Below are 16,884 nucleotides of genomic sequence, written 5' to 3' on the forward strand. Positions count from 1 at the left end.
TACAATTTTTCTTCTTGGAGTTAATAATTATAGCATCGTTTTGGTTGCTTGGTTTTATATACTATTCTTAATATACCCCTAAACCCTGCCATATGTGTAAACCTCCTCTCATTACATTCAAGCACATCAGGTACTCCACCAGTGTGACCTCTGTGGAGACACACGTAGGCACATTTAGTTCCAATAACAACCAACTGCTCTGCTGTCATTCCAGGCTCTCCCTTCATCGACATCTTGGATTTCCTTCACTTCTCTCCCACATTGAACCCAACCCTTACCTGGGTCCATGTTTTCCTCCTTCTGAGGAATTTTAATGGAGTGCATCCTGCGGAAGTTTCCAAAGAAAGAGCTGTATGGAAAATGTTCGTAAGTTTCAGGTCCAAAGTTTGGAGATTTTTATACCTAAGGATGGAAATGATTGCACCAGAGGCACAAAAATCATTCCACTGATTGAAAACTGAGCCTGATGCTGCTATTTTGGGCTCCTCTTGCCATTAGGGGAACATGGCGATTATGTGTAAAAGGGGGTTCTGGAGTTGTTTGAGAGCACTGACTCACTATCAAAGGCAAAAAGTGTTGCTTCTACACGATACGGGCAGCAAGGAGTAGGAGTGGAACCCAGATGTTCCTTGAAATGCCTCTTTACAGCACCTGCTCAGTTAACAGAAGAGCACGTGACCCTACACAGCAAGACCAGCGAGGGCTTAGGTTTTTCAGGAATTAAGTTTTTGTGGTCTCCCTACTAAGAGAAGAATCCCGACCGGCTGAGGTGCTCATTAAAGCGAGATGTACCTGAAATGGAAGGTCATAAATACTAGCTACTGCCCGGTTACCAAGATGCAGAAACAAGAACTTCCACCTGTATTTCTTTCTTTGTGGCGAAATACACAATTTATGTTATTCCTTCTCTCATTATTATACATAGGGTGCATTTGGAGCATTTCAATTTACCATTTGATATAGAATTTTTGGAATATAAAGGCAAGATAGAAACAAACCAGGGGAAGAATAGACATTGCCCAGTGAACCCAAATTTGGAAATGGATGCAGTAATTGAGGAGGCTTTGTTTTCCCTATAAAGAGAGATTCCCCCACCCCACCCCAAACACAGGCATTATGTTAGTTGAAGATTATTTTTAATACTGAAAATAATTATAGAATAAGAGTGTATACGAGGGGTTTGGACAGTACCAGAGAAGAACCCAGGTCTCACAGAGGATGGCAAGGAGAAACAAAGAAATGACTCCAAAGAAAACGACTAAGGAAGCAATCAGATGGACTTACCAAAAGCTCAAAGTTGCCCAAAGTAGACAGCAAGAGTCAATAGATCGGGACTCCCTGGTGGCGCAGTGGTTAAGAATCCACCTTCTAATGCAGGGGACAAGGGTTCGATCCCTGGTCCGGGAAGATCCCACATGCTGCACAGCAACCAAGCCACAATTACTGAGCCCACGTGCCACAACTCTGAAGCCTGTGGCTCTAGGGCCCACGTGCCACAATTACTGAGCCCGCGTGCTGCAACTACTGAAGCCTGCTCACCTAGAGCCCGTGCTCCACAACAAGAGAAACCACCACAATGAGAAGCCTGTGCACCGCAACGAAGAGTAGCCCCCGCTCGCCACAACTAGAGAAAGCCCACGCACAGCAACAAAGACCCAATGCAGCCAAAAAAAAAAAAAAGGAGTCAATGGATCAAAGCAAGACAGTTTGTTATAACAGCACAGCAAACAGCAGGAGCATCAGTATGGCAGTGCCAGGCCCCCGATCCCCACAGGGCAACATGATGGGCCCAGGTGAGGGCTATGCCTGCAGTGGATTACACCGCAGCTGAGGAACCCAGGTCTAAGGGCTCAGCAAACAGTAACTCAACAGTAACCAAACCAGTGTCCTTCCCCAAGAGCAAGTCATCGTAAGGTAGTCATGTGTTAGTCACCTTGATCTATTTAACTGCCTATGTGACTAGCTACACAAATGGCTCAAGGTCAGAGGACAGCTAGGCCTTGAAATCTGGCTTCCTCAGCAAGGATATACAGAGATGCTTGAGGCCATGGCAGAGTGCCTCTCTGAACACAAAGTCAGACTGTGGTGGACATTTGTTACTATCAGCCACGAGACATCCATTCCCCTAATTGTTCTTTTCTAACAGCCCCCAATTTCCTTTGGGGAAACCACCCAGCCTGCTGCAGCATTTGATGAAATGTTCAATTAGCCATCCTTACCTGAATCCCCAGAGGTGTTCTGGTGTCAGTGCATTCCAAGACTGACTTTTCAGCTGTCCCTTTGAGGCCGTGAGCCAACTCATATTTTTCCAATAAATTCCTTTTGCTTTAAATTAGAGTCAGCTTCTCTTACTGGCAATCAGAAAACTTTAATATAAAATGGTATCTCTTCTCATAGTCCCACCAAGGAAACAGACAGGCAAGCAACTACAGTAGTGAGAAATGCTGTAAACTGGATACACGCAGGGCACAATGGTAGCACAGAAGGACTCCCTCAGTAAGGACAAGTATCATGAGAGCAACAGGTAGAAAATGCAAGGACAGGTATTTGAACAGAGTGAAGGATGTGCCACATCCTTGCACTATCTAAACACACGGTGTATTACGGAAGCCACAAGAAATCTGGCATGGTGGAAGCATGAGGTTCAAGGGCAGCAGTGGCCAGTGGAGAGGCTGGAGAGAGAGGCCTGGCCACTGTGTATCAAAGGGATACAAAAAGCAAGGGATACCCTTGCTTTTATCAAGAGTGAAGGGAGGGATTTATGTTTCAGAAAGATGGCTTTTTAGAAGTATAGATGGGAAATGGATTGGGAGAAAATCGAATTCATAAGAGTATGAACTTCAGAGTTAGACGGACTGGGTTCAGGTCCCGGTTCTGCTACTCGCTCCCTATATGACCTTAAGCAAGTTCTTGAACCTTTCTGTGGCTCGGGTTCATCACCTGTAAAATGTGATCATAGATTATCCACATCCTAATGAGTGTGTCGCTTAAGTGTTCTTTGTAAAGTCTTAGCATAGTGTTTGGCATATAGTAAGTTTCTAATGAAATTAGCTATTATTGTTACAATGATGACAGATCTGGGAGATCAGTTGGGGTTACCACAATAATCTAGGTGAGAGTTGATGGAGGCTTAAACCAAGGCAATAGAAATGAGGATGGAGATCACCTGAATGTTTGTAAACATATCATATTAGGGATACTTTTGAGAGCGGAATGCGTACACATTAATAATGATACTAGAACAACAGGCATAAATTGGGAAGGGTGGTCACCCTTCACATTAGTCTTTTCTAAGTTCTGCTTCTAGATGTCCCTCACCAGCACCAACAATGCTCAGCTTGTTTGATTGTAACATGCTGAAAGGAAATTTGTTGTTTTAATTTTTATTGGAGGCAGGAAGAAATCAACAAACACTAGGCATCCTCTCAGCTCAGTCTTTTCTGACCCAGTCTAGCTAGGATTTACCACTCAGCCCAACTGAGCGTGCACGAGGGGCGGGCAGTCGTGTTCCTTCTCCTTCCATCACTGTATTACCCACGTGTGAACTATAGGGAAGCAGGTCCTCCAGCCTTGATTTGCAGACCAGGTGGCTCAAACATCATGTCAACCTAAATGGCTTTCCTGTGTCTCCAAAACAGGGCTCAGTATCTCTCCCATATGCTCCCTACAGGCAAGTATCATATCCATCTGTCTTGTTCTCTCTAATATACCCAGCAACTGGTGCAGTGTCTGGCACCTAGCAGGAGCTGGATAAATGCCTACTGAATGCTGTGGTAGTATTCCTCAAGTCAGTATTCCCCATTTGTCCAGAGGTTGGTCAAGGGTCCTGTTCTATCCCTGATATACACAGACACTGTGTCTTCCACTTGGGTTTCATTAGGTCCTGGGTAGGAAGAGTCAATCAATTAGGACTTCCAGTGATGGGGGGTCACCATCTTCCTTGACAGAAGCCCCATCTTCATTAGCAACCAAAGTTTGCATGGCCAGGATGACCTTTCATAGCTCTACCTTAACACAGGGAATGGGGCAGGAAGACTCACGTTCTTGTTTGAGGTAAGTGGGGCAACACAAAAACATCTCCTAGTTGATCGCCATCATTCTCAGGACTCTTTCACTTTGGGCTTGTAGCAGCCCTGTCTCTGTTTCCCCCTATCCCTTTGTAAGAGGAAGTTGGATTGCTCCCCAGGTCCTTTCCTCCGGACTGGCTTTCTTGGCTTTGCTCGGCTGTTTGGGAGTTTCAACTGAGCTAATAGAATGTTTTTTCCATTTATTTCCCAAGGAGCGAGCTATTGCTCCTAATTAGTCCTTCTCCAGCCCCTCCCCACCTCCACCCCCCATAGCACAACCTATAACAATTAGGGACTCACTTGGAGGTTTATTGGTGGAAGTACCGAAGCACCTTGTTATAAACACCATCTTACCTTTCCCATGGTCATCTGGGCCACAATAGGAAAAGAGCATTATAGAAGGTTGTAGCAAGTGGACTGAATGAAGCCTGGGAAGATGACCCTGTCTTGGCTAGGTGTTGGGTCCCAGGAAGTCCTCTCCTAGGGAACTGGCTACAGGAGCCTGCAGGAAGTGCTCCACTGGATTCTCTTGCTCCCGGAGACTGTGGTTCAAGGTGGCTCTCATGGGTATATTCGAATTGACAGGGGATGCCACTGGAGAGGGTGTCTTGTCAGAGCAGTTGAAATTGTCTATTTCAGTGGTGGTATCGGTGTTTCTGGAGTAGCCCAGGATATTGGGGTCATTGAAAGCAATAGAAGAAAAAGAAAGCATTGTTAAGAATCTAATTTTGAAACTTTTAAAATTACGTCTTTTCCAGCATGAGTGCCTTGAACCTAGATCTAAATATGGAAATGATGGGCAGTGACAACACGTATTTATGGCATGAGGTACCTACAAGCAACTTGAGCAGAGAAAGCCAAGCGGGAGGGAGGCTGGAGAGAAGGCATCTCTGCTGAAGTGGAACAGATACCCCTCCAAATCTTAAGCCTTGCTTTCATGTGTTGAGAATGTAACATGTTATGAGTCAAAGGCAAGACCTGAACCCACTGGGACCTGCCTGATGCCCACTATAGTCTGCCAGCTATCAGCATAAGTGCAAAGAAAACCTCAGACAGTTCTCCAAAACAATAACAACTGAAAAAATAATCACAACCACTTGTGTGTCTAGAAAAACACACACTGGGCTAAAATTTTTTAAAATTTTGATTTTAAGTGAAATACATGCTTATTTTAAATGAAAAAAAACCTATAAAAAAGCACCCAAAAGAAAATAAAAATCACTCACACTTACTATTCAGAAATAAGTACAGTGAGGTTTTGTTTTTTCCAATGAAATTAATTTTAGGGTTATTTAGCCAGAGACTGGCAATATGGCCTAATATCTAAAAATGTCTTTGCCACAAAACACCTAGAAATGCTGGATAAAGTATAATCTACACAATTTTAAATGCATTGTCAAACTCACAAAAAGTAAAGTAAAAATCCCAGGGACCAAAATTAAAGATCAGTGAAGTATGAGCTAAAGTGGGGCTGCCTGAGGGACTGGCCAGTCTTGGTGACCCAGGCCTTGGGTTTTTATGGCCACGTGACACAGGAGATAAAGTCTTGGGCCCGAGCTAGGTAGGGTATTAACTGAGGTATTTACATAAGTCCAGGACTTTCAAAGCCACCTTCTCGGCACCAGAAAGAAATCTGGGACACCAGAAAGAAATCCATCCAGTGCCACAAGCTCATCTATATCAACTTGGATTCTGGGTCAAAACAAAAGTCTCTGCTGGAAATTCTTATCTTTGGGACTGTCCCAATACTGGTTTGAGGTCTGAAATGATATATGGTACAACAACTTCCAAGCTGAGAAACTAATATAAAAACTTTTGGGGCTTCCCTGGTGGCGCAGTGGTTGAGAGTCCGCCTGACGATGCAGGGGGCACGGGTTCGAGCGCTGGTCTGGGAAGATCCCACATGCCGCGGAGCAACTAAGCCCGTGTGCCACAACTACTCAGCCTGTGCTCTAGAGCCCACGAGCCACAACTACCGAGCCCATGTGCCACAACTACTGAAGGCCGCATGCCTAGACCCCGTGCTCGGCAACAAGAGAAGCCACTGCAATGAGAAGCCCGTGCACTGCAGCGAAGAGTAACCCCTGCTCTCCACAACTAGAGAAACCCGTGCACAGCAACGAAGACCCAATACAGGCAAAAATAAATAAATAAATAAAACTTACGTTAAAAAAAATTTTTTTTTTCTCCTGAGCCAGTAATATCTCTGATATGGAACCAAACTTACAGTGGCTCTTTGGGGTTAACCCTTGCCCCTCCAATTTAGGCCAACATGAGTCCCACAGAAAAAGGCCTGTTTGAGAAAAGCTCAGATAAAATATTATAGCTACAGACAGCTCCAGGGCCCACAGGGTGTCAGTATCTGTGTGAGAGGAAGCAGAGAGAAGCAACAGGGCATCTGATGTGCCTGTAGACAGGAGAGCTCCTATATCTCCCACAGCTTCTCAGTGGAAAGTGCAGCCAGCCAATTTGAGAAGAAGGAAACTGGAAGTAAGTGCAAGGGGTCCATGGTACAGTCTGAAGAGGCTGGTGAAGTATGTGCCTTAAGAACTCTCAAAACCACCAGAACACTCTCCCTTGCAGGACGCGTCCTCAAACAAGGAAAAACCACTGGAAATGGAATCCAAATTGAGTAGGACAGGAACAATAAAAGCAAAGAAAAGAGAAAGGTCAGGGAAAGATAGGAGAGAGGAACACAGCCCTGGAATCGTAAAAAATACAAGGCCATAAACACTTCACAAAAATGACACAAGAGGGAGCTCGGGAGCCCAAACCAGAAAGCTGCCTTGACCAGCCCCTCACCCGCAAAGGTTCAGGAAAAACGTTTACATCAGAGATCATAATCCAAGGCAACACAAAATTATATAAGGAAGAAAGGTTGGGACTTCCCCAGCGGTCCAGTGGTTAAGACTCTGCCTGCCAATGCAGCAGGATGCGGGTTCGATCCCTGGTTGGGAACTAAGATCCTGCATGCCGCCCAAGGCAGCCAAAAATTAAAAAAAAAAAAAAAAGAAAAAAGAAAAGAGGCTATGAAGCATCATAAATCCTTACAGACAATGAATGCACACTAAAAAGATGTGCCTGCAAAACAAATGAAAAGTGCAACCTAGCATTTCAAAATGAGCTAAAAGAAGTTAAGACAAGGACAGAACATATGAAAGAACAACTAAGTCAGAATTTAAAAGATTTATAGGGCTTCCCTGGTGGCGCAGTGGTTGAGAGTCCGCCTGCCGATGCAGGGGACGCGGGTTCGTGCCCTGGTCCGGGAAGATCCCACATGCCGTGGAGCGGCTGGGCCCGTGAGCCATGGCCGCTGAGCCTGCGCGTCCAGAGCCTGTGCTCTGCAATGGGAGAGGCCGCAGCAGTGAGAGGCCCGCGTAGTGCAAAAAAAAAAAAGATTTATAGGAATTCCCTGGTGGGCCAGTGTTCAGGACTCTGTGCTCTCACTGTCGAGGGCCGGCTTCAATCCCTGGTTGGGGAACTAAGATCCCACAAGCTGCGTGGTGCAGCCTAAAGAATAAAAATACAAAATATAAATAAAAGATTTACAAATGTGGTGATAAAACTGAGAAAAGAATTAGACATTTCTAAAGAAATAAAAATTACTTCCTAAATGAAGCCTAAAGCCAGAAAGAACCCAAAAACAAACGAAGCAGATAATGCCTTAAGAGAAACAGAAGGGAAGAAGCAGGAGAGTTTCAAGAATAAAAAAGAGAAAGTGGCAGGTAATTAGATACGCAAAGATGATCCAACATACAAATAGTAAGAGTACCCAAAGAGGAAAATTTTACATTAGAATTCAAGAATACTATCTTGAAGTTGAAAAAAAAAAAAAGACTGTAAAGTACATATAAAGGCGCACCATGACCTGGGAGAACTGACCCAGCATGACCACAGCTGGGACCCTGCCCCAGAGCAAGGCTATGAAAGCATTGAGAGAGAGGAGGTGTGGAGAGTCCTTTGTACAGAGCTCCTCCTTCGTTCCCCCCCAGCTAAACCACAGAGGCTTCCTGGGAACACCCAGAGACCTTGAGCAGTGGCCCCTGGGGTCTGGGAGACCCAGTAGGTGGTGGGGCACAACTCCCACCCAGGAAACAATGGAGGGTGGCAGAACCGGGAGAGCAGGTTTCTTTGATGACAGAGTGAAGAGGAGTTGCTTCTGTGTCTAGGAGGCACAGTCCTCCCTCCAGTAGCTGGTCAAAGTCTGAGAGGACATTTCCTGAGGACAAGATGTCAACTGTACCGGAGAGAAAGAGTCCGCCTCGAGCCACTGTAGACACTACCTGCAAGGACTCCCTTAAAGGTGAGGGGACTCTGACAGCTAGTGCCTGAGTGCATGGACGCCTGCAGAGCCAGGGCCTGAGCGGGGGGCCTTGCATTGGGGTGAGGACTTCAAGGAACCCAAGAAAGCTCCTAAGAGAAAAAGCCAGCTTTAAAATCAGGAAACAGAAGGAGAGGAGCGAAGGTCCAGTCCCCACATGAAGGGCCATCTTAATATGAGGCCAAGCTGACTGAAGGGGGGTGATGTGATCACTTTAGAGTTTTGATAATTTGCAGGCACTGGATGTTTTAATTTCAGAACTGATGCTGCTTTTGCAGTTTAAAGGGACCAAAGAACTCTTTTATATTCTAAGAGGGAGCCCATATATGCTATGGGACCTGCTCAGAGATCAGCTTTTATCCAGGGGCAAGAAGACAACTTCTCCCGCTGAAAAAATTATAAAGGAAAGGAAAAAAATTTTGCATTTTGATGATACCCTACAAGTTGTACTTCTTCAATGAATCGACTGAACAATCTTGCTTTGGTTTTCTATCTCTTGTTACAGAAAGAATCTAACGCAATGACTTAGTAGATTAGTAAAACTTCGGAGCCAGCAGTGGTCTCCCATGTGGGTTAACGTCTATTCTGTCCATTTTACAGAATAGACAAGTGAGGCAAGGAGGCCTTGGGATTGTCTTACCCAAGGGACCCTTGCGAGTTGGGACTGGAGATAGTCAATATATAACTCCATGAGCCTGCTATATTAATTTATTCATCCCTCACTCCTTTTACTGAACACATTCCATATGAAAACACTAGGGTTTACCTAGGGACTATTAAGATCAATCAGCCACTGACCCTGTTCCCAAGGACAGGCTTATAATAAAATTAAGGGGACACGTCACATGCAAAGGTCTAAAGTGAAGAGAAGGAACTGAGATGGGTGGGCAGAGGGTGTCATTGAGCACCGCCCTGCCCCCGCCCCCCACCCCTCCCCGCACCATGGCTCTGTGCTGCGGGAAGGGATGCCGGCGTTGCCTGCGCAGAGGACCCACCTGTCTGCTGTGAGCTGGGACCTTCCTGAGAGATTCGAGAAACAGTCACTGGTCTGCTCGGCTGCCAAGAGCTTTCATGGAGCTTTCACTGGACTGGCAGGATGACAGGAGGCCGCTTCCAGACTGCATGGAGAAATGTGCAGTCAGATGGCCAGGTCTGCTCCCCGACAGCCCTTGGCTTCCTCGGGCCATAACCTTGAAGGAACTCACTTGTGTCTGCCAGCCTAGTCCTGGGAACCTGCTCCTTCAACATCAAGCCCTCGAATCATGAGACCAAAAATGGGGCCCTAGCAGGATCGCCTCCTCTCCCTGATGGGCTGCTGTGGCTATCTGCCCAGAGCACAGGCTCTGAACCTTGTGAACCAGAGCAGCAGAGCTGACTTTCAAAGTCAGTGATAGAGTGCCTAAAGTATGCCACTTACATGAGACGAGGAAAGTGTTTCCATCCTGAAATCTGAAGGTTTAAGGTTATCCAATCTATCAAACTTTTCCTTCCTGACCTTCTACCCTAAGCAGGTACTGGGAAAGCCTTCTATGGGTCAAAAGAAAAGAAAAGAAATCCTTAAATAAACTAAAAGGGAAAAGCAAATCCTTAGGGGAAATATTTGCAAAAACTTGAGATTAAAGGCTTAAAAATCCTGATATATAAAAAGCTCTGGTTTACAAATCAATTTAGAAAAACGCAAAGTTGCCAAGAGAAAAATGGCCAAAGAACACAAGAGCCGATGCAAAAAAAAAAGGTCAGTGTTCAGATTCACTGAAAAATCAGAGAATCCACTTTTTTTCAGCCTATCATACTAGAAAATTAAAATTTATACTTCTCAATTGTGATAAGGATACAGTGACACAGTCACTCCTATTATTGGAGAGAGTATAATTTGGTAGGAACTTTCTGGAAATAATCTGGCAGTATGTATCAAGAGCCTTAAAAATGTCTGTACCCTTTGAATTCTGCTTCTAAAAATCAATTCTGAGAAAACAATCAGAAATGTGGACGATACATAAATGCTTGTTGTAGCATCAGTTACAATAATGAAAAGTCAGAAACAACTCTGAATGTTAAACAACTCTGAATGAAACAACTCTGAATGAATGATATTAGGGGAATGGTGAAGTAAATTTTAACCCATTCATACAACTGAATAGCATGAAATTACCAAAATGATGTATATAAAGGGCTTCTGAAAGAAATGGGAAAATGCTTATGATATAATCTAAATTGGAAAAAAAAGCAACATTCAGAAATGTATATATATTTAATGTCCTCAAATATATAAATTAAAAATTAAGATGAACGAATAGAAGGAAATATGCCAAAATGTTCCAAGTGATTGCTGGGGGCTGGAGAGAAGTAGGGGTGATTTTTCTGTAATTTTCTGATTTTCTTCAGTGAGCATTATTCCTTTATAACACTGAAAAAAAAAAAAACCAGCAAAAAACAGCAAACAATTTTTAAGTGAATGAAGTACTTTATAGCTCTTTTTTTGGAAAACAAAATTAATTTAGTTTTTATGTCTGTAGACCTCAATTTGGTGTGTGTGTATCATTGACCCTTGAAAAAGAAGTCTGCTCATCCCCACACAACACTAGACTGTAATACCCATCAATTCTCGGGAGGTGATATGTTTCCGATTCCCAGCTGACCCTACGGATCTCTTGGCGGGATCTTGGTGAAACTTACTGTTTCGGTGGAGCTGCAGGGCAACTTGGGCACCAGGCAGTGAGAGAATTGGATTCTCGGGTCTTTTGTGGTGATAGACAGACCTCTCCGCAGAATTTTCACCAAGCGGATCCAGAACTGAAACACAGCCTCTGGGTGTTTTTCGTGGAGCCTCAGGTAGAAGATCTTTTCAGTCACTGTCCTAACCCTCAGGATGCGTTGGAGCCGGTCGCAGATTCGTAGCTCCACATACTTCAGTGGGAGAATCCTGGACACAATCAGGAAATTCCCATGGCAGAGGCATCAGTGATTTTAATCAACCAAGCTGGTGCCTTCCTAGAGCTTGGGTCAACCTCACTAGGTGCTGATCTCCGCTTGGGGGACACCCAAGGGAGAAAGCTCATGGTCTGAGAGTGGGAATGATCACTAAGACCGACTCTTCTCTGATTTCCAGGGCCTTAGTTATTAAAGAATCTGCCCACACCAATAACAATGGCTGAGAGTCGATGTATAATATCTCGTTTAGTCCTCACAACAACCCTTTGATGAAGGAAAGATAAGTAGTAGTAATTCCATTTTACAGAATTTGAAACTGTGGCTCAGAGAAGCTAAGTGATTTACCCAAGTTTAGATCTTCTTAAGTAGGAAACGGAACTAAGGTTTTCTGGCTCTATTTTCAGGTCTCCTCCTCCCTAGATCCTGATTAACTGTGCTGAAAGATTAAGAAAATGGACAGAGGTCTCCTATACATCCAGTATTTTTTTTTCAATCTCAACACCTCATAATCCTATTTGACTATCATATCACTCACCTTTCTTTTTGAAAACCTCTAAGTCAATATTGACAAAAAAAAAAAATAAGCAAAAGGAAGCTAAGATTCTCAAAAACTAGGCCGAGACAGGGATTGGTGCTCTACCACAGCACCAAACACAGTGCTTGGTACACATAGATACTAAGTAAATACTTGTCAAATGAATGAATGAAGTCTATATAGTTCATCAGCTAAAGAACACTGTTCTTTCTTCTCAGCTAAAGTCCAGCAAAAACTAACACAACATTGTAAAGCAATTTTACTCCAATTAAAAAAAGAAAATTATGTTGCTAAAAAAAACAAACAAACACAAAGGCCACAAAATAAAAAAATAAATAAGTAAAGTCCAGCTGCAAAACAACGCAGTCATTCATCCTGCCCCTTCCGGCCCCTCCCTCAAGCCCTTCTTTACCTGCTGAGGGTGATGACTGGGGCACTATCAGGTGTGCTACAGGTGGAAAACTGACCCTGGGGCCAGGTGACATTGGCCATCAGGAGGACGTTGGGGAGTGGCAAGGAGGGCACCGAGGAGGTCACCCCGAGGATCACAGTGGTAGACCCGTCACAGACATCCATCCAGTTCCCGGCTTTAGTGACCTAGAAATCAGCCCCAGGCACATGGGTCAGAGAGAAGCAGAAGACAGGGGTGGAAGGTTACAGATGCTAGAAAACGGCTCTTCAACTTGGCGACAGGCTTAGAGCACCTGTGCTTCTTGCAGGTGTGTGGCACACTGGACTGGGTCATGACCTGAATCTATCCTTCCTGTGGGTCTCCCCAGAGAGACTTAAGTTCATGGGCGACAGGAACGCTGTGCTGCCCTTCTTAGAGTCCTTTGCATTACTAATTTTAAAAGGATGCACTAGTAAGAAGCCAGCACAGGTTCCTTCCTTCCTTCCTTCCTTCCTTCCTTTCTCTCTCTCTTTCTTCATTCATTCATTTATTGGCTGTGTTGTGTCCCCGTTGCTGCATGCGGGCTTTGTCTAGTTGCGGCGAGGCGAGTGGGGCCTACTCTTCGTTGTGGTGTGCGGGCTTCTCACTGCGGTGGCTTCTCTTGTTGCGGAGCACGGGCTCTAGGCGCGCGGGCTTCAGGAGTTGTGGCGTATGGGCTCCAGAGCACAGGCTCGGCAGTTGTGGAGCATGGACCCAGTTGCTCCGCGGCATGGAGGATCTTTCCGGAGCAGGGATCGGACCCGTGTTCCCTGCATTGGCAGGCAGACTCCTATCCACTGCGCCACCAGGGAAGCTCCAGCACAGGTTTCTAATGGTCTGGAAGGGACATTGTGAGAAGAAAGTTCCAGAAGGGGAGGAGAGTGAGGAAAGAGCTGTTGAACGGAGAAGACCCAGGCAGCCCATCTTGAGGGAGGTTTGGGGAGCTTCTCCCAAGACGAGGGAGTGCCGGGCTTGTTGCTGGGTCTTAAGTGTAATAAGGACCTGTTCTCTTGCAGCACTCGGGGCTGTGGCAGGACAGGGAGATGGATGCCTGGCACTGGGGCACAGTGTCTCAGCTAAGACACCCCTACCTCACTCTCCAGGGCGGGCAGAGAAGCACCAGGTCTGTGGCCTCTAAGGAACCACAGGGACCAGGGTAAGGAACACCTGAGGAGTGACCCCTGCGTTCCCAAGACCAGAGGGCCTTCTCCCGATATCCTAGGCTTTGTAAGACCATCGGGGCCATTCATAGCCCGTGGTGGAACTGGGGACCAGGTGAAAGCCCCAGGAATAACTGAAATGTTAGTTCCCACAAGCCTGAGTAGATGGTGCCCCAAGAAAAGTGAATTTTGATTTTTGAAAAAAAAAAAAAGGAACATTTCTTGGAGCCCATGTTGTGGAATGAAATTCATATGCGCTACAAAACACAGAGGGCCACACACACTGAGAGTAATAAGTAAATGTTTGCGGGTGAGGTTTCTTGGCGGTGACGTTAGTGACGGTGATGCTGAGGGGAGGGAAGGGAGGGAACAGTGTAAGTTCAAGGCCGCTTTTAGCTCTGCCGAGGGCCAGCTTCACAGGCAGTCTTTCCCCCTCCCTGGCACAGTCTGAGTCTCTTGCTGCCTGAGTCACCTAGCGTCCATCCAGAGAATCTAAACAGTTTTAATACTAGGCCAAAGAGAACATATTAGGAGAATAAACCTGCCGCCATAATCTCACACCCAAGGACATGACTAGAATTTGATATCTTGAGTCTGGATTTCCCACGATACTGCTAACTCTCCTCTGAGTGTGTGTTAGGCATGAGCACGCCCCCCCCCCAAGCCCCCCATGCTGCCAGCTGATCGCCCAGCTCTGCAGCTCCCTGGGGCGGTGCAGGGACCAGAGGGCACCTGGAGCCATGAACCTTTGGGGGACCTCGTCAGAGAGTAGCTCGCTGCTCTGTGAATTCAACTCCACTGCATGGATTCCTGACTGCAGACCCTCCCGTGCATTCCAGCCTCCTGCCTTCACCCAGGAACTTGAAGTCCCTCTCGCCTGGAAGGTCCTCCCCCTGCTCTTCTACCGAAGTCTCAGCAAGACCTGAAAGAACGGCTTACGACCCCGCCTTCTGGGAAGCCTTCCACAACTGCCCAGGTTGAAGGAGTGCTCTGCGCATGCTCTGGGGTTCGGCTAGTCCAAACCCTCTGACGCCGAGCTTTCTTAACAGCTACCATTTTATACTATGTCCTTTAAACCTACCAATTCACAAGCTTCTTGTCCAGGGACACTATCTGATCTCTCTTTGCATCTCCTGCCTCTCACACAGCTTGCTGACTGGTTATGCCATACCTGCAACGGAGCACAGGTGGTCACCAGCCAGACCACTGGAGGGAAGCGGGTAGCACCTTGGTGAGATGTCACACGGATTGAAATGACTGCCCTGCACTCCTGGTGTCTCCATGCTTCCCAGGCCACAAACACTCACTTCCATAGGTCATATTACTACTCTTCTGGGGGATGGTGGAATCTGGGCAAGGCTAATTTATCCAGGGACCTTGGTCTCATGCAAGCGTATTTGTATAATAATATCCCAGAAAGAAGGTTGGGTTTCAGAGCACCGATTCCTACAGCTGCTTTCATCCCCTCTAATCAGCCAGCGTGGACTAGCGGCCCCGGGAGGGTGCCTATGAACCTGCCTGGAGAGTGGGTTCTGCTGTCTCCTTCTGCAGGTGTAACTCTATTTCCCGAAAGCATTTGACCTGCAGGGAGTCCCGTGATGCTGTGGGCACAAACTGAGGTGAACTTGGGACCCAGACCCTCTCGTTTCTCTGGCTTTCCTGGCTTCTTCCTCCTCCCCAGGGCTTTCAAAGGCCTTGGCATCTTTGGACCAATCCCCGGGAACAGGTTTGGAAAGGGAAGGAGAGCTGGCCCTGAGCTGCACAAGGGTACCTGGATAAAGTTGCTTTCAAACACCACCGAGTCAGAGAACAAGTTGAATTCTGGAGAATGAATCAGTTGACAGAGGAGGCCGTCTTCCACCCCAAGTTCCACTCCAGGGCCTGGTTCCATGACCTCAGGTGGGAGGCTCCTAATTTTACTCATTGGTTCTTGGGAAGGATGGGCTGGGGAACATCCCTGGGGCTCCACTCAGACCCAGCCCAACTCCACGGTGTTGGTGTGACCACCACTCCCCCACCTCCACATCTCCACCTCCCCTCCTGACTTACCGGCTGTCCCCCAGGCTGGGAAGGGCCTGTCGGCTCACAATGGCAGGAATGACATCAGGGAATGTGACGGGTAACAACAGGAAAGGGGAAAAAAAAGAAGAGGCAAGGAAGGACTGGGGAGTGAGCAGGGTGTTTTTCTCCCCTTTCCTATTTACTACAAACTAGCAATAATGTAGCCTGCTCCATTTTGTTTTTGTTTTTTTTCGTTTTTTTTGGCGGTACACGGGCCTCTCACTGTTGTGGCCTCTCCCGTTGCGGAGCACAGGCTCCGGACGCGCAGGCTCAGCGGCCATGGCTCACGGGCCTAGCTGCTCCACGTCATGTGGGATCTTCCTGGACCAGGGCACGAACCCATATCCCCTGCATCGGCAGGCGGACTCTCAACCACTGCACCACCAGGGAAGTCCAGCCTGCTCCAATTTTCAGTCAATCTCCCCACACACAAGGAAAACAATTCTCCCAAGATTATGGCCAGACTGCGAGCTGCACAGCAGCAAGGGAGGCTATTGGGAAACCCACAGCCTTCAATCCTCCCTACTCAGGGCGAAGCCTCTCACAAAAATTTTCTCTGTAAATGTGACCTGTTCGCCTGATGTCAGGCCCTCACTGGGCCAGGAGAGCTCAGGATGGGGCCCGCAGTTCAGCCCAATCTTCCCTCCCCCATCTCATGGGATAATTTTCTTTTTTGTTTTTTTTTTCTTTTTTTTTAACACCAGGCTATTAACAAACCAAAGAGGTTTATTTATTTGGAAACTGTGAGCAAATGAGGAAGTGTGATACAGTGTATGCTGGAGCATCACAAAAAAGACCATGAGAACCAACTGTTAAATCTTCAGGAATTTTAATGAGCCAGTTGTTAAACACAGCCATTGTTAAAAATTTAATAATGTAGGGCTTCCCTGGTGGCGCAGTGGTTGAGAGTCTGCCTGCCGATGCAGGGGACGCGGGTTTGTGCCCCGGTCCGGGAAGATCCCGCATGCCGCGGAGCGGCTGGGCCCGTGAGCCATGGCCGCTGAGCCTGCGCGTCCGGAGCCTGTGCTCCGCAACAGGAGAGGCCACAGCAGTGTACCGCAAAAAAAAAAAAAAAAAAAAAAGTTAATAATATAAACTTACAATTAAATAAGTTATATAAAAAACAAGGTAATAAATGCCCAAACTCATCACTTCTTAATTATTTTACTATATTTCATGTCTCTCTATTCCCTTGAGGTTATCTGCATCTATCACATCTACACGGTAGAAATGATACATAATGTTGTGCTACCACTGCCTCTCTCTTCTCAGTGTGTACAGAAAATTCATGGTGGTCACTGTCTTGAGACCAGCCATGCTGGGAGTTACTTACACCATGGAAATCAGCCAAAGCTACAAATATGGCCTTGATTTATTGT

General features: G+C 46.4%; 1 protein-coding gene across 1 annotated transcript; it reads right to left on the reverse strand.

The window, feature by feature from the left end:
• Nucleotides 1–4,518: 4,518 nt before the first annotated feature.
• GARIN1A (golgi associated RAB2 interactor 1A) lies at nucleotides 4,519–15,368 on the reverse strand (the record flags this gene model as incomplete). Its single annotated transcript, XM_082661693.1, is given in 6 exon segments — nucleotides 4,519–4,723; nucleotides 9,384–9,457; nucleotides 9,459–9,506; nucleotides 11,065–11,311; nucleotides 12,267–12,451; nucleotides 15,216–15,368. Coding segments are annotated over 6 exon segments (912 nt in total).
• Between the last annotated feature and the right edge of the window lie 1,516 nt (nucleotides 15,369–16,884).

This window comes from Grampus griseus (genome assembly GCF_964374135.1).
Source record: "Grampus griseus genome assembly, chromosome: 9".
Classification (NCBI taxonomy): domain Eukaryota; kingdom Metazoa; phylum Chordata; class Mammalia; order Artiodactyla; family Delphinidae; genus Grampus; species Grampus griseus.